Here is a 23,312-nt window from a genome sequence, read left to right as displayed (position 1 = left end):
TTATGGGCTTTACTGAGGGAAGAAGAAAACAAAATCAGAAGTCTCCAGCAAAGAAAGGGAAGGGGGGAGATAGTGCCTCATCTATTATAACATCAACAGAACAGTTTAGCAGATTAATAATAATATTTGTCTATGGCCTGATTTCTCCTGTCTACTTTATATCTTAAACATTTGCATGCCAGAAGAAACCTTTCTAAACTTTCAACCTTTCTCTTCAATTTACTGTTGAATTATTGCCATTAGTTTGAAGGCTGCATTTGAGTTTTTGATATAACTTTGATTCAAGAAATCATAGATAAGAATCTCTTTCCATGTGCAGGTAAATTATTTTCTGTGCTTCATCAAAACATGACTGTGTCGGCTCTTGAACACTCCTTATAATCACTTTTCTTGCAGGACTGTCAATGTTAATATGAAACATAAAATGACATTACTAAGTATCACTGAATAGATGCAAAGGAAGGGTAAGGAAGATTGAATTTAGGGGACTGGTACTGAATGTCTTTTTATTTATCTCTTTACATACCCTGTAATCTAAAATCAGCACCTACCCAAAAACAGTGATTCTAGTGGAGTGGATTTCTCTGGACGTGGATAACGCCAGAAAAACCCATCATCTTAGTTGATTGATTTATTCCTCTTTTGGTGTTTGATTTAGTAACAGCTATGTTAGTGGCTGGGTAGGGAGCTTGCTCCCTTGGGGACCAGAGGCCCAGTGCTTGAGAGGAGATCTCTAAAGATGTGGCATTAGTGCTAATGTCTTTCATAGGTTGAGATCTTGCTCTTTCAGAGGAGTCATTTGAGTTGCACCTTTCTAAATTCTGCTGAAATTTGAATATAAACAGTTTTAAAAATCCTCAAGTGCATCTACCCTTTTTAGAGTGGTACCTAGTTCTTGTGGTACTAGTGAATATCAAGAAAATGTTAAATCGGTGTGTCCTGAAGACCTAGAAACCAGGTGGCCAATCGCAAGCTTCAGCTACATACTATTTTAGAAAAAAATTACACAGCTTATTTTTAGCTGTCCTGATTTAAGCCCTTACTTCTGATTAATGAATTTGTGGTTGGCAATATTGACACTTCTTTTTTGGAAATGTAAATGTCTTGCTGAGTTTCCTATAGCCACACATACTAAAAATAAAATAAACCAGGAAAAAAAAAAAAAAACAGAAAAATGCATTGTCTTTCCAACTGGCATTTAAAACCAACAGAGGGAACCTTCAAATTTCCTCAAGTTTTGGATTAGTGGGAGTGGTTTAGTCCTTTAAAGCAGCAACTGCTCTTGGCCAACATCTGGGAATCCAGCTGAGTAGTTTTGGCTTGCCCTTCAGTGTCAACAGGGAGGCTGCGTTTTGAGAGTCTATAATAGTTTTATTGTTATGCATAAACCAGAAAATCTAGCTTGATTTTTTTTTTTCCAGTTATGTCAGTCTGCCAGAGGCAGCAGCAGTAAAAGCCAGTATTGGCTTATTTTTGCAAAGAGAATAATAAACAGGGATAGTTAAAGGTCATAGAGCATGCTGAGCAGAAACGACTCTTTTGTATAGCTGTTTGTCAGGAAAAAAAAAAAGACTCTCAAACATCTTGCATACAAACCTGCTCTGTTTCCCTAAATCCTGTGCTGCTAGAAGCAGAAAATAATTAACCTGTCTTGGAAGCTTTCTTTTAGCCTGTTTCACAAAGGGGATGACAGCACTGGGTAGAGGTTTTTACTTTGTTCATTTATATTTACTCTTGCAAAGACCACAGTAATATATACATGTAGCAATGACATAATCCAAAATCTATTGATGTGATATTAATGGCCCCTGGATCAGACGCTAAAAAGAATAAAATAGATCCTAGAATTTGGTTCTTAATCTAGTTGTGCCTTTTGCCTGTATGCTTGGCAGATGTAGTTGAAAGATTTGCCTATGGACAAGATATGAAGGCAAGTATTAAAATTCTGGGTGCAAAAAGAGTTTGGGGGGGATGAATACCAACATTTTTCACTCCCTTTAATATAAGAGGTGCTAGGCATTTTTTGCTTTTACACATCAGGCATTTCTGTTAGAGGAAATAAAGAGCTCATGTTATTGTATGTCACCTCACTGGGAGCCTGGGGTCGAACATAACTTCTAAAAAGTTTCCTGGCCATGGAAATCCTTTTCCTCTGTGATGTGATTTTCTTATAAGCTTCACAAGCAAGCCAGAATTCTATGTTTTCATCACTGTGCTCTGTCTTCAAGTAGGTCTTGTAGATTATAGGCCCATCTGTAAATATATCAGAAGCCAAACTTATATACCACGTATACCATGCCTTACCTTTAGAGCCCTTTGAAGGCAATAGGGACATTTACAAGGCAGTATAATTCTTGATTGTACACCTATAAATATTCTTATCAGATTATGTCAAAGTGGGGAATTAAACACACTAACTCACCCCAGAGCCCTACACTTCAACATTTTCTAAAAACTGACACTTATTTTTAAATTCCAGTTCTAGTGTTTTTATAGAAGATATCTAAGTATTATCAAATAATCATGATTGAAGGAAAAAAATAAATACCTTCTTGGTGCAAGAATTTGGGGGGAAAAAGGCAATTGGCAAAAAAGGAAATAACTTTTTTCTTGCTGCTGTAATTGATTGAAGTAAAGCAGTTAAAAGAATAGTCTGTTCAGCAGTTAAGTGATTCTGCACCTGAGGATGTCTTTGAAACACCTGGCAAGGGACTTTGACAGCAGCAATCAGGGGAATCTTGGCAAAGATTAAATTTCTGAGACTGCCTTTGTCATGTCATTAGGCTTGTGTTGTACAGGATTAGGCGATAGAGTTGCTAAAATGTGTCTCGCGAGGAGAGTGTTTCTGAGGCTTCCCTCGGTGTTAGCACTTGAGGAACGGTACTTGCAGTTGTAAGATGTACTTTCAGAGTAAAACCTAAGGTAGGCAAATACTTTGCCTACCTTTCATAGTAAGCTGAAAATTCATTGGCTTTAGAGTTTCTGGCTTTTCATGTGAGCACACCTTTGGGTTTTCTGATGTCATTAGGCATTCTAAATGAATTCAAAATCAATGAATAGTGCTATCTCAGTACAGTGAATGATGTATTCTAAGAAGGCCGGCATCCAAGTACTGCTGGGATCTACAAGTGCTTTATTTAAAAAAGCTGCTGCTGCAGCACTCTGGGCTTTCATATTTCTAAAGACATTGAGCACTGCCTGTCATCTGGCAGTAATGGTGATTGCATCCATGCCTGCTGCTTGTGTTATAATTTTGTGTCTTAAATGTTTTCTGTTGTGCACTTTCTCCCTGTGCTTTTCCTGCAAACTGTAATGTACTAGGTTGTTTGCCATAAAGATTTTAATGGCAAAATTTTTTTCTTTATAGTTACAAATTCAGACTGTTAATCTCGTTCTTTGTTGTTTGTTGGTAGTTTGAAAATAATGCCAGCCCTTAGGAATAATTTTTAGATGTTGTGCTGTGATATAACTCTGTACATGACTTTCTCATCAATATTTACGAAAAATTAATCCAGCAGAGATTTTCCAGACTGCCAGCCATATAAGAAATGTGAGAGAGCTCTGAGCCCAGAATGAGGCAGGGTGATGCTGGAGTGGGAAACTTCAGATTTGCTACTGCAGCTACAGCTCTTCCCATACCTCAGATGAGGGTCTGAGTTCCATGGCAATGCACTGTATAGATGTACCATTAGCTGTGGTGTCTTTGCCATACACAGGATTTCCCAGGTCTTTTGGGAAACTTTTTCTTTCACTTCTAATATATGTTGCTGTACAGTGCTCTGACTAGGGATATGGCAGATGAACCTGTCTTTAAAAGAATTACATGTGATTGCTTTCCCAAACTTTCCATTTCTGCATTTACAGCATGCTATATTTATTTTCATTGTGAATCATGCTAAGCATGTCACACAAAGTTGTTTTTCATTAGTTGAATATAAGACAGTGTACATTATACTGCATGACTGACTTTTGCTTCATGGGAACTTTTTTCGGTAATCTGTCTGGGATACAACCATACAGTTACTTACATTTACTTGTCATTAACTTTTCAAAAGGCTGGGACCATTGTAACACTTCCTCCAAAGACACCCTTTGAAAAAAAGGAGATTGTTGTAGGATTAGCTGTGGTTCAAAACATAAAAAATTAAATGAAATTACATTATTGAAAATCTGTCCCCTAATTTAAATAATATCTATATGAAACTTACATTTACAAAGATTTTCTGTGTGTCCTAGATCTTGTGCTTACTATGCTGAAGCAAATATTTTTCTTGCTCTAACAAATACAGTTCCATCTCAAGATGCTCCCATGTAATTCCTCTGGAAATGGCATTCACTTATTTAAATTGTGCTTAGCAGAAGCGCAAGAAAAGTACTAGCTTTTTATATTTAGCAACTTCTTTGGGACAGAAATCATTATATAGCTTATGAAATGTTGTTGTTTGTATTCAGTAGCAAAGTCTTTAAGGACTCAAGATTTTATTTGTAATAGTTAAAGGTCTTTAACATCTAAGTTGACTTGTCAGCTGAATATAAGCTCTGAATACAAGGTAAATAATGAAAGGTTAATGCTATCTTAGCTGTAAGGGACCACTATCTCTCTCCAGTTGCTTACAGTGCAGCATGACACATTATTACTAATCTAGACAGCTCTTAGAGGTGACTAAAATTGGATTTTTTTTCTTTCATGTTCGCTGCTCTTAAGCAATAATTTCACAAGCTTGTAGGAGTCTCCTGCCTGATTTTGTGAAAGAGTATGGAAGTAGTGAGGTGAGAGACTAAACAATTTAACAAAACAAATGTTTGAGGGCCAACTGTTCCATTTACACAGACTGAATTTTTTTAAGCTTTGCAGTTATAGGACATCAGTGCTGGTAACTTGGAAAAAATGCTTATGCTTATTAGTGAAGAAAACACACAGGATGTATTCCAGTGGGTGCTTTCCATTATGCGTCAGCCAAAGTTGGGAAGAGATCCCTTCTCACTGAGTATTTTGTTTTCATATGAGCTACAATTTTGACAACTGCTACTTAATGTCACAGAAGTTTTTAAATTTAAATTAAAAGCAAAATTGGCTTTGTAAGTGCTGCGTGATGCTTCATAGATTTCTGCTGCACAACAGCCATGAGTAACTTTGTTGATTTTTAATTGGTGATCACCCATGTATTTTTAACTTCATATAATTCTTTCTTTCTCTGACTTGCTGATTATTTTGTCAAGCTTTCCTGATCAGTCTGATCTGATCAGAGAATATATAGTAATAGATATTTTACCACTATCAAATTATGGTGTCAATAACTCTCTAGTAACTCTTGACAGTAAAAGGTACTTTTTTTTTCTTCTCCTGAGCTATGGGCATCCTCTGTATAACTCATGAAGCATATGGTTACAGGGAAGGAGACTCTAGTCCTTTGAATGCTTTTTTTTTCCTTAAGAGCTGCTTCTGAGTCACAGTCACTGTTACTGACGCAGATAGCTTTTCACCGATGTCAGCAGTAGTGCTTGTATATAGAACAAGTGACAATCTTGTCTGTCTCACCGAGCAACATCAGCAGACCCATCTTATTTCCCTTTCTGATTATTTGTCTTTAGCATTAATCCGTGAAGCAGAAAGAATGCTGCCTGATGGGGAGCTGACACAAGGGAAAACCTTTTTACTTTTAAAATCAGGAAAATATGAATGGCGGTAAGGGAAATATGAACATGGGTTATTAGGATCTGTATTAATGCCACTTTCATAGCTGCTGTGCTTACAGTATACTTGTTGCTGCACTGATTTGCAACATGATTGAATTTTCTGAAGAGTGTATGTTACACTGAAAAAAAATTGAATAGTCTCCAAAAATAATTAAGGCTTTATAGCTGGGAGTCCAAAGTTTAAATTGGAAAATGCTGTTGTAGTGTCTTGTGGGAGTTATCGTTCACTTCTTGTACAGTCTCCAGTGTGGGGGGGCTTCCCTGGACACTGGTGTGTGGGAGAGAAGTCCTCATGCAGGAGGCACTTCTGGAAATGGTGTCTGGATTTCTGCCACTTAACCTCACCCAAATGGCAGTTTCAGGAGTCATCAGACACACCTCAGTATTGCTGTGAAGGACACATTTCTATCCAATGAATAAATCAATACCAAGTATGACCTGATACCAGTTGGCAGGTGTGTTGGATGGAAGCATTTCACCACCCTGGTGTGACATGTCAACCAAAGTTCTAGCCATGGTTGGCCTCCACTGGCCTCCAGTTGGTGGCAGCTGAGGACTTGCCAATGGCGCTTGGCTACGTCTCTTATCCATGTGTGTATTCAACCTTTGCGAACAGTCTGAATTCTTCTGAAGGATTGACCCAAAATATTGGGCTTTCAAATTCTTCATAGTCCCAAACCTGCACTTAATCTAGGGATTAGTTTAGGCCTATGCCTTTTTAATACAAAAGAAGTTCCCACGGGGATACACCTACCTTCCACTAGAGAAATGCCAGTTTGCACTTCATGTACTGTAAAGGAATTGGCTATACGAAGATGGTCACCCAGGGCAGTTATGAAGATGTCACACTTTTGCATGATCTTAAGCTTGCAAAGAAAACTGCCACTGTGAATTTTGAGATTTGTTTCTTGTACTCAGACAGCTGCATGTACTGCAGAACGTAACAATCTTATTGTTACTTACTTAGAACTGATCCCACTTTCTTCTGCTCTGAATATCTTGAATTCAAGTATTTGGACTCATTCTCCTAAACATGGAAAATATGTGAGTTTTAAACCTGCTGTGCTCAGTTCTGGCTATCTTAAACTGCACTTATAATTCGGTCTCCCTATAGCACTGCAACCGGTCCTAGCAGGATTCTTATGCATTTAATCTTGGAGTCATGGCTGAAGCATTAGACCAAAATATATTTTTGTGACATTATTAACAAAGTGTTAATAATTCTCTTTTCCAATTTTGAACAGATTTTATAAGTCTGAGCCTGACACAAAGCAAAAGAAACCAGGAATCTTTTCCCTGAAAGTTCAGGGTGACCTGGATCAGGGATCAGAGCTCATTGTAAACTGGACAATGCTGAGTAACTTGTTAAATGTTTGAGATGAACATTGATATTTGTCCAGCAAATATCTAAAAGTTGTTAAAAATTCACGTGAAACTTGCTTTTATATAGAGATGATATCCATAAGGAAGGGTGTAGTTTTTTAGTAGGAATGAGGCAGTCAAGAATATGTATGTCTAAAAAAAAAATCAAAAAACCCAACCCATAAAAACAAGCAAAAACCACACACAAATCCCCCAAAATATCTTGACCTGGAGTATGTATATTTGTTCTGCTTTGGTTTTCAAGAGATGCCAAATTCTTTGCAAAGTTTACATAGAGTGGGTAACTTTATAGATCTGCCTGAAATCAAAACAGTAGTCTTGTACATTATTTAAACTCACAGTTTCTTTCAGGTTTGGGTTTGACTGGCACTTACTACTCCTACAACCAGTTTTTTCCTTCAAAGTGAAACACACAGTAAAAGACAGAGCAAGGCTGTATCTCCCAGCATTCTGAACTGGTGAAACACTTGCATTTACCTGTAGTCTTATTTTCCTTTTTTCCCTCACATTTATATCCAATTTTGCATTATGAGTTTTACCCATTAGATTTCCCACAGGATATTGAAACTTTGTAACTTTGCCCGACTGCTATACTGCAACTCCTGCTGCTCGCGTTCCCTGTGGCACTGTAGGATTGCCAGTGGCCATTGCCTGTCTCCTACTTTTGTGGAATTCTCTGAACCACACTCCACTTGGCTTCTGTATGACTTCCTCTACACTTGCCTATTCAAGTCACTAGTATTTGCTCATCTCACCTCTGCCTAAAAGCAATCTTTTGAAACTAGACAATATTCCATATTTAAAATGAAGTTATACATTTAAGTTCTGGCATATGGTTATTGCTTATCACTTTATTTTAGATTATTTTACCCAGTGCCCTCTATTTTGGGTAGTTTCATGTGGCGATTGTTAGTGTTTCATTCACGGAAATATTAACAAAATACAGTCTCTGTGGCTTCTTTGAAACCTGAAGAAGCTTATGTGGGTTGCCTACTATACAGAAATGATCAAGAAATATTAGATGAAGCAATATTAAGTAATCTAGTTCAGCTACCTCCACCTAAATTCAAAGTGTCAATCAGTAATTTTTTTCTTCAGGTGGTTGCTGCATGAAGTCACATTTGTATAAGGAAATGTTATTTTTCTGAGGAACCATTTTAATTTGAGTTAGAGGCTTAAAACAAATATTGTTCCCCAGGGCTTGTTGAGTACACACATTTGCCATGCAATACATCCAGGGCTTTGTGGTTCTATATTCTTTTTATATTATAAAAATTTCCTAATAGAGGAACAGAGCATACTGATTTTATCTTTTTCAGTGCTTCTCTGGAATGTTGTCTTTCCACTGAAGCATAGTCTATGCTTCATTTGTCTAATGTTGCTTGTTTCTGCTGGCAATAGTCTTAGTCCTAAAGTAAGATGGGAATAGTATGTAAAGCCAACAACATGCCCTTGAGAAATTGGTGTCAGTTTTGAGTTGGCTAATCTTCACAAGTGACTTTACCGACATGAGTGGCCTGTCTTCTGTTGTAAGTGGTAGCCCATCTACATCTTAACTACTTAATATAGCTTTGCAGTGTTCAGCTAACTAGATTTGGACTATGGGAGCTGTTTTCACCTGATACATATAGATAACATTTTTTTGTTTGCTCATTATAAGGTTTTATTGCAACAAGGCCACAAGTTCTTTAATGTGTAGGATCTGTGCTTCCTGCAGGTCTTGAATCAAAAATAGTCACATGGTTACAGCACTTCCAGAAAAGGAATTGCCTCTCTGGAAGGCAATTAATACTAAATGAATCTAAGTCCTGAAGTTATTCGCATCTGTAAAAGATATAAGCGGTACTGATGCAGAAGTGACTGTGTAACTATTATATTTTTATATGGGAAAAATATCAGGAAAATTGCTTTGGAAGATCAAAGACCAAGATCTTTTTATTTTTCAAACTACAACATACTTTTTTTTTTGGCACCCTTATGCTGTGCCAGTGAACCTGTAAATGACCTAATGTCACAGTTTTTAGTACATAGCATAGCTCTCAGCAGAGCCTTCAGAGAGAAACCACTACGTAAAAATTCTAATTAATTGCCTTCTGTAATGTCACTCAGCGTAGTTTGTACTAAGAGTATTACACAATATTAATATATAAATAGGGATAAAGTTACCTATACATCAGAAACATTTCTAAAATGAATGCTATTCTAAGATAACTTTACAGGCAAAGAGGAAAAAAAAGCAGTGTTTCCTTGCCTATGCTATACTTCTCTGTTAATATTTTGAAGTACAAAACCTGTAGTTAAAAAGTTTCATTTAGTACTTGCATTTGTAGGGATAACTTTCCAAATTCCTCAACCTGTTTTTTTGTTTCATTATTTTCTTTTAGTGTAGAAGATCTTACTAGCCTTTGGTGTTGTGTCTGTACTGCTTGTGTTAGTGCCTGACTCCTTTCTTACACATACCATAGGCAAACAGTGGCTGTAGTTTCTGGTAGAAAAAGTTCAGTTGGACTCTGACTCACCACTGATAGAGGCTGGTTGCTCTGAAATTATCTTGCCATCTCTGCTGATCAGCTGTAATGAAATGAAGCTGTGCTTTACTTCATTGAAATCTTGCATGTATTGTTCAAGTTTTGTGACTAATATTTCCCAACCCTTTATCAAAGTTCTTTATATGAAATCTAAAGTTTGTGATGAAATAAGACAAAAGGCAGAAGTACCCTTGCACTAAAATGAAGTTTCATCCCCTTACAGGCAGCATTGAGGCAAATACTTTGGATTGCTGTGGGAGAGCCTTTATTTTCTGCTCTGACTCATTAGTGTGAGGCTTTCGCATGCTTTGAACTAGTAAACTTGGTATTGCGCACCATCTGAGTGATGTTAGAGCAGAACTTTCTTTAAACTTGTATGAGGTCCTCTGTCATTTTTCTCATAGCTGTTTCCCATGTTGTGGCCCCATTTTAAATTGAGACTCAAGTTACCTATGTTTCACTTACTCTAGCTAAGAGTTTCAAAGCAGTCATGTAAATGAACAGAGCCACTGAAGTTGTTCTGTTCAGGCCAGTGGTAGACTTGTTTGTAGTGGTACTGGGGCTTTGGGAGTAAGCACTATTTCAACCAGTTGTAAATTAGTCATGGGGGTGGCAGGGGTGTGAATCTTGCTAGAGAACTTTCTGAGGGTAGTTGTGAGTTGTGATCTCTGGGGACTTGCAGTGCCTACAAGGCACAGACTGACTGTGTCAGGAGGGAAAGGTTGCTCTTCTCCCTGCTCCATGTGACAGCCCAACTGTGTGCGGTGTGCAACGTTTCTTTCAATCTTACCTCTTTTGTCTCATCTTTTTCTCTTACAAAACCTCCTTGGCAAAACTGTGTAATATTGGAACTTAAATTGAAGTTTGAGCCTACAATAATATAGTACACACATTTATTTTATTGCAGCTCACCCTGCTGGTACACAGGCCTAGTGTAGAAGGATGTACATCCGTTTTCCAGCAATACTGGTTCTCCTAGGGAGCAAATGTGTGTGGCGTGCGCACTTACAGCAGAACCTGGTGTCCGCTCAGGGCAGTGTTAGAGCCTGCCTGTAAGGAACTTGCCATGGAACCCAGCCTGTGCTTATGGAAAGGGAGGGACAAATACCACAATGTGAACTGTTTTCTATGGATTGCTATTTTGTTACATCTTATTTTGTGTTCCTCATGCCTTCACCCAGGTTTTTGGAGTATTTTGTTCAATTTCCATACTAGGAATGGGTGGGGGCAAGTATCTATGTAATGTAACTCGAGTTGATTATTCAAATAATCACAATAGTGAGACAATCCAACTCTCACATGCCTACTCAAAAATAATGCTTGTAACGCCTGCACATACAGGCAGTTATAGACTAAAAGCGTCTGAAGGAAGTAACTTTGGCCTGAACTTGACAAGCTAAAAATGGCTATAAATAATCTTACTTGTAGAACTAAAACTAAAAAAAGAAAGAGAAAAAGCACCATATGAATAAATGTGATTCTAGAAAAGTTACGTAATGAAAATCCCAGTTATGTTGATAGTCTCCATAGTGATTTGAAGGAGTATTTAACTATTTGATTTACATGTATTTTGTGAAAACCTTGTTTGTGTGCATATGTAAGTTCTTTTTCAAAAGCTTAAATTTAATCTTATTTGTGCAATACATTTTATTGTCATTAAAGGATCGCTCATCTAAAATCTTAGTATTAAATGAATGACAATGAACTACTTAGGGCTTTTTTTTTCTATCCTCAGCTGATGTTTATTATCAGGACATTGTATATGACATCTCTTTAAATTGTTCAGTGACTGAGTATCAGCAACCAGTGACTGTGTGTTCAAATATTCTCTTCTACATGCTTCAGACATTAAAAATACCATAATATTGCTTTAAATTGCCGTAAGTTTGTTTTGTGTTTTTTTCTATAAGCTTGTTTTTACTATTAAGCTGAAGAAAATACTTCTTTAAACCTCTTCCTGACTTGTGGAGTGGGAGGGTATTTAGGTGCATGATTTGTTGCTTATTTCATGTCTGCAGTTTTGTTGTATCCTTGAGCATGCTCTAAAGCACCATTTGAAATTTAATGGCTATCTGCAGGCACTTAGGGTTGCCAGAGTGCCTTAGTGTTGGGTGGCTGACTTGCTGGCAAATCTGTCCTTGGACCAGGGCAGAGGAAATGTAAAACCAGAGAATCTCACTGGCTGGGAAGCCCTCAAAGACTGAGGGACCCTGAAGGGTGATGAGTATGTACCTGCTTGCCATTGCTGTGCTTCCCAGGTGCTATGAGGACTCTAGCCTCTCACTCATAACTGGACTGCTACCATTCAAGCTTGTTGCTCTTTTGTTGAACTTGTTATAAAATCGTATTTGCGACTTGTTTCTGAGTCAGCTGCTTTCCACTACCATTCTTTCATAGCTTGATATCCAGAACATTACCATTCTAATTCCTTTTCCAGAATATTTAAAGCACATAGGAGTGGAAGGTTTAGTCGTTAATGCGGTGTGCCGCTTCACTGAAAAATTATGTGATTGAACCTAAATCATATCCTTCCTCTTATTACATAGATATTCCACTAGATGTCATCTGGTATCACCCTGAAGGAGGTGGTCTAACTTCTGTATGCATCAGTTCAAACTGTGGTCTCATGAGGGTGCATGTGGGTGCAGGTTCTGAGTAAACTCCCTGCAGTTTCATTGTAATGAATGGTCTCATCTAGCCTGAAAGAAACTCCTTGCCCAGATAGATGAGACACTGAGACGAGCGGGTAACTGAGGCATATGTTGAACAGGCTGTTTAAGATGACTTCTAATATGGCCTTGTTCCTTTGAATTCTGTATTCTGCCATGCGTATGGGTGCAGAACAACTTCCAAGTCATGAGGGCATATGTTATGTAGGAATCAATTATTGCTTGGTTTATTCAGCAGTTGAGGTGGACCTGCTTTTCAGAAAGAAAATGAGGAGAATTGAAAGGCCGAAAAAACAGAGAAAATGGCTATATCCTATCAGAGCTGCTGAATTGGTCAGTTGTTCTGGCTTGTTCTTTTCCTACAGGTTAACTATCAATTGCTAGCTAGTTTAGACAATATATGTTCAACAGCTTGATTGCAGTAATTTTTTCTTATCAGTGAGGATAATGTTCCCAGATGAGTTCTTGCTCATAGGCTATTTCCTTTTCTTTTTTCTTGTGATTACTTGCCTAGTAGCATCTTTGTTAGTTTTCATGCCTTTTTTCTCTTGCCCTTATTCATTCTTTCCTATTTGTGTTTCTATTTTAATGCCCTTCTGCTCAATAAACATCTCACCCACCTACGTCTGTTTCATACTAGTGAACATGGAAGTACTGTTTGTCTCATTTTCTGTGTTGTACCCATTCTTTCCATCTACCCACATACTCCCTTGCTTGCACATTGCCACCCTTTCTTCTGCAGTACACCCACACACTGGCATTCATGAATGTAGGAATACTGCTTGCCGGGGCTTGCCTGGTACTTGCATTCCTGAGGTCATGTCTTATAAGGGCATGTAAATAGGATCACTGAGGATGGCCCTAGATCTTTAGGCACAAGCACAGGCAAAGCAGTAAAATATTAAGGGCCTTTGTTAACCTTGGGGAGAGCACAAAGTAGATACTTTGATCTAGGTGCTACTTGTCCTTATTGCTGTTTGAGTGGGCACAGTATAGAAATAATTGATCAATGTTCTTGCTTTTCACTTTACACAGCCATTGAGGTTTCCAGAGGACATCCCTGTTTCTCCGGTTGCATCTTTCTTGGTGGCTTTGATCAGTTCTCTTTGGAACTTTCTTCCTCTAACTGAAGACAGCCTCAAGAAAAGTTAGGTTCAGTGTGCAGCAAAGATCTGCTCATAGGGCAACAGGCAACCGTTTTCACAGGCTCAGCTCCTTACTGTAGGCCGTAACAACAAAGAAACTGTCTGCAGGTATACAGATGTAGTTTCTGTTTCTGAGTAGAAGTAGGCATGGCCTGCTAGTAGTCACTGGCTTCAAGAATTTGAATAGCTTCTATATTCATGGCTTCAGGTTTTATCGATAAGGTTGGACAAATCTTACATTGCAACCAGTCTCTGCAAATTCCATTAACAATCATTTGCTGAGCGAAAACAGACTGAAGTCTAGATAAGACTTCTGAAAACCTTCCCTCAGTTGTACGCTATGACCTTTCTCTTCCCTTTTTCTTAAAAGCCGTGATGTCATTGTGTGAGCCTGATATTCTGCAACAACTGAAGTAAAGGAAATCATGTGACTGGAAGCTTGGACTAGTTTTTACATGAGCTTTCAACCTTCCCATTCAATCATGTTTCAGAGGTGGGAAACTGTGGTTTGGGTACAAAGCACTTAACTCTCTCCCTTAGTTCTCTGTCAGACTGCACACACACTTGCACAAAAGTGCGGCAGTAAACAAGGCTACTTACACTTCCTGCAAGTGTAATCATTTTGAAGATGCCAGTTGTCCATCTTGCAGTTGTTTTAGTATGAGGTTATTGATTGCAGTTTGGTCCACGTTGGTCAGAATATTTGACCCTGTTAGTCCAGGGCCTCCTATCCTCCAGATGTTTCCTCCAGCACTTACAGATCCTGGTTGGACTTTGGGCTTTGTTTGAAAATCCTGAATATGTTCACTATTTCCTCAGACTGGCATGAAAAAGTATGTTTTATTTTGTTGTTTTGTTGTATTTTGTTTTATTTTTAAAGGTTGTTCTCTAATAGCAGAAGCTCTCTGGCCACAGTAACTGAAAAAAAAAAACCCACCACAAAACCCCTTGTGACTCAAGTGATGTCAAGTTTGTAGGTAGTTGTACTGTCACTTTTGTACTTTGGCTGTAGAACAAAATTTGAAGAGAAGCATTGCTAATCTGCTCTGTTTCTGTCTGCACACAAGTCTAGAGTGATCCTGAAAGGTTTACATTTCTGCATTTCATTTTTTAATTTTATTAGTGAAAGGGGCCACATGAAAGCTGGTGACTGAACTAGTTTAGATAAGTGCTTTAAGGTTGTGTGGCACTCAGGCTGTTTGAAGAAATTGAAGGTAGGTGCTCAGTAGAATTTAAATGTTGATCATCTTTGGCATCTTTCAAGAGAATACTTTCTGGGGCCGTTTTGAGAAATGAGGGGAATAAGTTTGTTTCCAAAATACATCCACCAAGAACTGATGAGGTTAAATCTGCTTTTTGTGACTAAAACCTTTGAGGCTGTATTTAACCAAACAAAGCCAGGGGATAACCTTAACTCCTCTCTGACTTTGTTTCTGAGCATCCAAGACAAATTTAAATCATCCAATGAATATTAAGCAAGAACTTGTTTTGCAATTTCTGCCTTGTTTAATGACTAAAGACTTAATTTCTAAAAGCTTTATTTATAGACATTATGCTCTGATACAGTCAACTCATGCCTATGAAAGGAAGATGAGAATATCTAATTTTTCCACCTATTGTCATCTATTTTTGCTTTTCAAACTCATTTCACAACCATAAAGGAGATGACATCCAGAAAGCCTCTTACTTCAGAGTGTGGGCAGGGATGGGTGGCACTTAGGGGTCTAAGGTGGTAAATCTGTACTATTCATCACCATTTCAGCTTTAATTTCCTTCCTGCTTCACTGTGCATAATGATAGGATGTCTCTACTAACAGGCTTTCATGGATGGCCTTTTCAATATCTGGGAGAGAATGATACTATGTTATACCATATTTTTAGTTCTATTTGGGATAATATTAAAAAGATCTATTTCAGGGAATACATTTAGAGACAGTTTTACACATTGGAGCAGTTAAAGTTAATCTTCTAAATTCACATTCATGGTCTCCTGGACTCTTGAGTCCTTATGTAAAGAAAAACCTCTCTGCAGTAGGGAGAGGTTATTTAACTTCAAAAGTATACCTGAAGATGGTACAATGATTTTTTAATTTTTTTTTTTATACTGGAACACTGATAAACAATGAGAATGTTTCCTTTGGGGGTAGGGTAGAAGAGTCACTACTGTCAAAGCTTCTCCATGTACTGTATCCTGTTCTCCAATACTGATCTGTAGCTGATGGTCAATCTGATTAAAGAGGTTTTTTTTAGACTGTGAATGAACCGCAAATTTCCATTCTTTTATGGTATATTTTTTTCCAAAAATGAAGCTAAGTCTAGTTAAAAAATATAAAATCAAATAAGCTGTTTGACGTAAGTATCTTAGGGGTTGGATGACACTCAGAGCCTGATTATTCTGGAAAGTTTTAGCAGTTAACTGATAATGAACTCAGTTCAGCATATGTTGGAAAAGGACAGCTTCCCTCAGTTGCCCACTAATTTATTTACAAGATAGTAAATAGCTTGCATTCACAAGTTTCTTCTTTGAGTATGGGAAGTTTCCAGGGAGGCATGCTTTCTGTGTTTGTGTCCTGTTTCAGAAGAGTCTGCCACGCTGACATCCCACGGCTGTGACACCAATCTGCAGTACCGAGGCTAGCTGTGTGCGTGGGTGCAGTGAGGAGGAGGTGAGTAGGAAATCACAAATGAACTTGATAAGGTGCATGCACCTTGTGAATGAGCCAAGGGTCACAGAAAATAGTCCTTAATCCCTTTGATCTGTATGTTCTGCTCTTTTTCTGAGTCCAAAGAATATCCATTTTGGCAATACTTAAAAAAAAAAAAATCACTGCAAACTAAGCATTGTATACTGCATTTTGAAAAAGTGATTCTGAAGAAATAATAAAAATACCTATCTCTGGACTATTTTAAAGCATGCAAATACTGTTAAGTGTCTTAAAATACTGGAAAAATTATTTCAGTTGTACAACTGAAGTATTACTTATAGCTTTTCCCTTTTATAAAGTAGGTTAGTATGGATGGCACTATAAATTGCCATAAAATACTTCCAGACCTCTTGGACCTTGTTTAAACAACCAGCTGTGTATAGCACTGCTATAGCAACAGATATATAATACTAGGCTTACAACAGCATCCCAGAGACAGCTCTGAATTTCTGCTGTGCTGTTTATTGCTTGGTGAAACATGGTCACGTTGCCAGGGACACTGGAGGGGGCTGGAATATCTCTGGAATTAACAACCTGGGTGATTGACCTTTGTAGTTGTTTTCAGGTTCTTACTGCAAATGAGGTGAAAGACAGAAAATGTACCAAGGTTGGATTGTAAGAGTTTCCTTTTTGGGGAAAAAACCAAACAAACCAAACAAACACAAACACCAAAAAACCCCCCACACCAAAAAACCCCAACTTTGTTTTCACACTGTACCAAATCATGAACAGGGGAGATGCTTGTGGAAAAGAGAGAAAAGTCTGTCTTCCCTCCTCAAATATTCTGGTCTATACTAACTCTGCATAACACAAGTGGTTGGTGTGCTCCTTGAGAGCGTGTTAGTCTCTTCTATGGATAGGTTTAGCTTATTTTGAGAGGGCTCTAACCAGCGTGTCACTTTCTCACCCTTTGCTGTTAGGGCGGACTGGGTGCCTCCTGACAGGAGGTCAGGGTGCCAGGCAGTGTCTGTGAATACCTGAGCAGCTGTGGTGGCTGCACTCAGTCTTTAGTGAAAAGATTTGCTCTGCCCGATCCAAAGGCACAGGGTGGTAGGCACAGGTGGCCATGTTGGCCATCTCTTGAAGTGAGCACTGACTTCTGCAGCACCCAAAACCACGACATGACTCCAGAGTCTGCCTTCTCCTTTTTGTTATACCTGCCTCTGAGACCCATGTTGAGTTGGAAACCCCTGTCCACCCATTACCCCACCCAGCAGTCTTCCCAACAGTATATGAAACTGCTTCTGATGAACAGTCTTCTCTAGCAGTAACAAGCCGTAAAAAAAATCAAATTCCAACTAGCTGTACTGTGAAATATGATTTTAGTCAGAAATTTCATACAGGTGTTTGGCTAAATGGCAAAATCGTGAAACTGCTGGGGGAGTAAATGAACACTGGGACCATAATAATTTAAGGGATTTACAGTCAAAAGAATAATGTTAGTTGGAGGCAGTATCTGTTTAGAGGGTAGCTGATATTTCACAGTTCTTCTGTGAGGTTGAAGCTATGGAAACAGTGACATTTGGTCCATGTTAACTGAGTCAGAATAAACATGAGGGTGCCACTTGCGTGGGAGGCATAGCTGTTATTCCTAATTCACAGGAATTAGATTTATTCCTACTGATCCTGGAAAATTAATTCATGTGAGAGTGTGCCAGCTAGAGATTGGTTTACATAGTTTCAGGAACATTCAGGTTTTGCATTCAGAGTCTCCCTCAGGTATACAAATTTAACAAAAGGGAAATAACAGTGCAAGGTCAGACTCTTCTGATTTTCTTTATTTACTGGCCTTGAAAGTAGGAAGATGTGATTTGCAGTGGCTTCCAGCTACAACAGTAGGTGATGGTGGAAGTTGGCAGCAACTGCCACTTAGCTATATTCTTTCCAGCAGGGTTTTGCTTCTAACGCTGAAGACTGGGACCTCCAAGGGAGGACAGAATGTCCCCAAAGGGTGGCAGTATGAACACGGTCTGCTCTCCCCACGAGGTGACGTCTGTGGGTTTACAGCCTCTCCATCTTGTACAGAGTAATGGACTGTGCTTGACTAAGCTCATGTTATTTTGGAAAATGGAAAATCTGCAAGGGTGAGAGAAAATCTTGTATTGGCACCTGTGTGATAGCTGTGTCTCATGATGGTAACTCATCGAGACAAGGGCATGCTTTGATTTATTTTCATTATGAACTCTAATGTCACAAGGTCTTAAACACTTCAGACTTGGTAGTGCCTGTGCTCGCAGTTACATAGTTCAAGCATAATTGCAACTTTTTGTCTTTAGTTCTTATCACTGCCCACTGTGGTATAGACTACTCATAGTATTGCATAATTTAGAGCAAATTTAATACAATACTTGAAGCGAAATTAAATGACCTTTGATGCTAGTATTGATATTGTAAACTAGAGTCAGGATCTTGCCAAGGTTAGGTTGAATAGCACTAATATCACAAGGAATGTGACTGCTAGTGAGTGTCACCAGTTATAGCCTCCCTACATAAGCAAGCATGGGTGATCTGCTGTGCTCAGCACATCACCAGTATTGAAGCGAATTGAACTGTGGGGTCAGTGATTAAATGTTTTCTATATTTGAGATTTGACTAGGGTACTGGCAACTGAGGGAGCATGAAAAAGAGGAAGGAAATGTAAACCTGCTTATCTTTGTTTTATTTTGGGGGGGCTGTGAGGATGGGTCTGTGTAGGTCAGGGTCACCTACTCCAGATAACTAAGGTTATGGTTGTGTGAAATGGGTAAAAAAAAGAGAAAAAGTGGTATGAGGAAAATTAATATTTGTGTAAGGAGATGGGAAGTAGTGGCATAGTGGGGCAGAAGGGAACTATGTGTTTCAATACTTCAGTAATTACAGTAGAAAGATCACTTAAGATGTAAAATGACCATAAAACTTTATTTTTAAGTAAATTTCATTGAAGAGTTTCTTATTATTTTGCAATAAATTAAACAGAAAAGATGCTACATACCTGCCTGTTGAATCCAAACTTAGTAAAAGTACAGCTTATATAGCTCTTGTCTTAAAATTTATATATTTTAAGTTATATGTCAACTTATATTTACATAGTGCAATAGCATCATGGAACTGCACTCACGCTTATTAACACTCCACAGATTAAAGCCATTCAGTCTTGTCTGGGCATTTTCTTGTTACGCACAAAATTGTCAGTCATCCTTATTTTTCTTGTGGATTTGATAATCTTTTCCCAGCACTCAGCTTACTGGTCTTGCACTTCCTAATAAACAGCAGTTCTTTGGGATCTAAGACTTGCTTCGATGTTCACAGTGTAGTTCAAACAATAAATAATATCTGTATCCTGTCTTGATTCTGTGGCATATGGGAGGAGAGGATTTTCTCCCTGTGCTGCTCTCACCCTTGTAACAGTCTTGCCAGATCCTGTGTCCTCTTGGCTGTGGAGCTCTTTGCACCTCCCTCCTCGTATCCCTCCTCCCAAGATGGGGGTTCTCCTTGCCATAGATCCAACTACCCTGAAAGATCTCTGCACAGGCTATTTGACACAGAGTCTATTTGGCTCTTCACTGCCTCAAACACTTCATTTTGAAGAGCTGCTTTGCAGCTGATTCAAAAGGTTCAGGTAGGCTTTGGATTTCAAAAATCTGGGATATGAATCCCTTTCCATGAGGATGTACACAGTTTTCTGGGCTTCATCAAAACTTGTGTGAGTTGGGTCTTGAGCCCTTTTGGCTGTTGCTTCCCTCATCTGATGGTCAATATTGATCTGGAAAGCAAAAAACAAATGCCATTGACATCCTAAAAATGTACTCTCTTCCTATATCTATCACTTTTTGTCAATAAACAAATTTGCAGCCTTAGAACTCAATGTGACAGTTCAATATTGGAACTGCAAGATGAGGGGAATTTTAACCCATATTCCAGTCATGCACAAAAATTGCTATTCACTATAGAAATAGTTTCTTGTGGAGTCAGAAGTCATACAACTCAACAATGGAGTAATTAGAGGAACAACCTCCAATTAAACTTCCAATTAAAACAATAGGAGAAATCTTGTGTAGAATGAGAGTCTCCAGTTTGAAATGTGATTGACATACACAACTTCAATTCTCCAGCATGTACACATATTTTAAGAGAAGAAATAATCCATGGCTCTCCTACTAGCAAAGTGCTCTTTTAAGTACCTGACTCCAAACACCAGCAGCAATTCAAACTGGGCTGACTCGGAGAACAGCATCATGTGCTGATCTGCTCATGCCTCTGCTGAACTTCTGCTGGTGGTGCTCCCAAGTACTGGCCTATATTGTGTGACTCTACTTGTGAGATCTGATAATTTTGCAGCTGAAGGCAGTAATGATGCAAGTACATTCATAAAAACATGCGGCCACATCTTCTTCCTATATAACTGAATGAATGTATGAGCCTATCTGAGAAGTTACACTTCTATCTTCTGATTTTTCCAGAATCCTTGTATTGTAACACTAGACAGAGTAACTTTTGTACATACCTGTTTAATAGCATCTGACTGAACAAACTCTTCATAAATCCTTTCTGCTTTACCATGTAAGTGATCAGACTTGGTTTTCTTGTAATCCTCACAAGCCAACCAGAACTCGATGTTTTCCTCACTGAACTCTGACTTCAGGAACTCCCGAAAGACACCTTGACCACCTAAAGCCGACACAAATACATAATCATTTATAGTATGATATCTGTGAAAGCCAACACAAATACATCATCATTTATAGCATGATATTTGTGACCAGGGAGGATAAAATAAATAGCATGAGTTGTATTGAAATCACTGTTATAAGATCTTGTCAAAATATGCTGTTCTTGCCTTCTTCAGCATATTACAGATACTCTAATATTAAGGGTGATCGGAGTCTTCCTAATTATGTTCAGTGTTTTTAGATCTAGACCCTGGGTACCAAAAGACACCAATAGATTCTAGTCCTAAACAGATTGTCCTAGGGTACAAGTGGAGAGAAAATTCCAAACTAAACTGATGTGTTACACAAGGAGAGAAGACTGATCAAAAAGCACTGAATTGAGTTATTTGGGGTTTATTTGCTATACTGGAAGTATGAAATGGAAGGGGAAAAAACCAAACTTGGAAGCAAAGCTGAATACAGTAGCCGTATTACACTGAAGCTGTAAATAACTGAAATGCAACTGGCCGTTCTCTGATGACAGTGTTTGCAGAAAGCTACAGCTTCGCCTATTTGGTGAGTTTAGGTAAAATTTTGTCCTCAGAATAAGAATGAAGTCAAACTGAAGTAATAGACTTACTTTGGCTGGCCAAGAGGTTTTCCAAAGATTGGGACCACTGTATTACTTCCTCTGCAGAAAGCCTAAGATGAAAAGAAAAAGAAAAGACTTTAGGCAAGAAACTGTGTGGTTTTATTTGCATGTTTAAAGGAGAAAAATTTCATAATTTATTATTCTATTCTAGAAATATGTACCAGGTATTTATTAAACTTAGAGCTTTCTCATAATCTGAGACCCTGGAGACAAGCCCACATTGAGAAAAATAATCAGAGAGATGGAAAAACAAGGAACTATGATGTTATCCTGAATTCTGTTCCCAAACAGTGAGCTTTTACTTGTAACTATGACCAAATAATTTTTAATCTGTACTTCTGTTTCCATATTCCTGAAGTAAGAATGGTAATATCCTCACTCTTCACTTGTGTGAAGCGTCATTTCTTATATAAACCTTTAGAAAATGGATACAATGTCCCTCTGAAGAAAATAGATTTAACTGAGGTGACTTCTCCCTCACTGTTTGATGCAAACTTATAGACACAGCTAAGAAAAAACTTAACTCATTAATAGTTTCTACTTCCTAATGTTCACCTCTTTTTGTATTTTGGAAATTCTAGGCGTTATTATAACATTTGTTGTTCTAGAATTAGTTTAGAAATGAATAAAATAGCTTTCTATATAGTAATCTAGCAATACGTATATTTTCTTATAACTTAGCATATCTCAGTACTTACATGACACTTCTGGAGTTAGAAGTCTTGATCCCAGATTCGATACGTGGTACCATGCACTTCAAATAATTTTTGAGATCTGCACCACTGAAACCAATGAACAGACATTTTTGTAATCCATTGAAATTGTAGTTGTATTTAAATTCTACTTAAATTTCTTAACTCTTAAACAGAGGCTGACAGCTCCATCCTATGACTGAAGTCCTGGGCTCCCAGTGTATCCAAAATCTACTCCTGACTACTTAAGGGAATTAATTCATTGGTATGCATCAGCTCAAGCCATTTTTAATGACTTTAATGAAGTCCTGGGCTTTGAGCAGGCTTTGCAGTCATTTAGACCGAAAAATGGTGATAATTCTTACTCTCACAGATTCTATTGTTACTTTCATTTCTAATACATTAGAGTTCATACTAACATGTATATACTTACAAAGTCTTTTGCTTCTTTTTACGGATTGTGCCTTCTGCAAGCTTGTAGTCGTCTTTTCCATTTAATTCTGTCATGTTGTTGTGGGGAAAAAACAATCCTGGCATCTCACTTAACTTTAATGTAGAGTGACTTTTGTAACGATAATCCTCCAAGCACCAAATGTCAGTTCACTGACTCTGCTACTGCCTTTTATTGACGCAGGCAGCCCTGTTAGTTGGTGTGAACAGATCTGTTTATCATGTATCCTCACCACAAACTGTGGAAGTTCCCTTTTTTCAGTGCACGGTGACGTGAGTCTTTTGAGAAAGAAAACAGACAGTGGTGTCTCGTGGTTGAGGTTAAACCGGATGAGACTGAATTACTTTGGGTTTGTTTTGTGTGTCTGTGTATGTCTGTTACCAAAAAAAAAATCCCCTCTAGAACTTTGTATTCTTGTCCCTTTCTAATTGGTACTTTCAAATCAGAAGTAACTCTTGGTTTTATCAAATGGGCATTTTATCTTGACAATATTCACCTGCTATATGCCTGTGTTCAGAAATTTCATACTTCACAATAGATTTGATGGGGTCAGTGGAATATTAGAAAAAAGTACTTTAAGATATGCCAGTATTAAGGTTCCATATGCAACAAGCCATTTGCAAGTCACCAGCTGCTCTTCAAACAAGAATGCTATGTTAGATAGAGGACTCTGATTTGTTTAGACACATGTGCTGTGAAAATGTTTATAAGTGACTTTCATGGGAAAGGGTTTTGAAGCAGAAAAACTTGTTTAAATTGGTT

General features: G+C 38.1%; 2 protein-coding genes across 2 annotated transcripts; both read right to left on the bottom strand.

The window, feature by feature from the left end:
* Positions 1–214: 214 nt before the first annotated feature.
* Positions 215–6,366, bottom strand: RGS13 (regulator of G protein signaling 13; the record flags this gene model as incomplete). Its single annotated transcript, XM_082002744.1, is given in 5 exon segments — positions 215–289; positions 293–412; positions 2,087–2,253; positions 4,029–4,090; positions 6,143–6,366. Coding segments are annotated over 5 exon segments (648 nt in total).
* A 13,317-nt stretch (positions 6,367–19,683) lies between these two features.
* Positions 19,684–22,636, bottom strand: RGS1 (regulator of G protein signaling 1; the record flags this gene model as incomplete). The annotated part of the gene is made up of 5 exons (XM_082002926.1): positions 19,684–19,869; positions 20,611–20,774; positions 21,396–21,457; positions 22,106–22,189; positions 22,533–22,636. The coding sequence occupies 5 exons, from the start codon at positions 22,634–22,636 to the stop codon at positions 19,684–19,686; spliced, it is 600 nt and encodes a 199-aa protein (XP_081859052.1).
* Between the last annotated feature and the right edge of the window lie 676 nt (positions 22,637–23,312).

This window comes from Phaethon aethereus (genome assembly GCF_964289735.1).
Source record: "Phaethon aethereus genome assembly, chromosome: 8".
In the NCBI taxonomy this organism is placed as follows: Eukaryota; Metazoa; Chordata; class Aves; order Phaethontiformes; family Phaethontidae; genus Phaethon; species Phaethon aethereus.
This window is presented reverse-complemented; position numbering and strand designations above follow the sequence as displayed.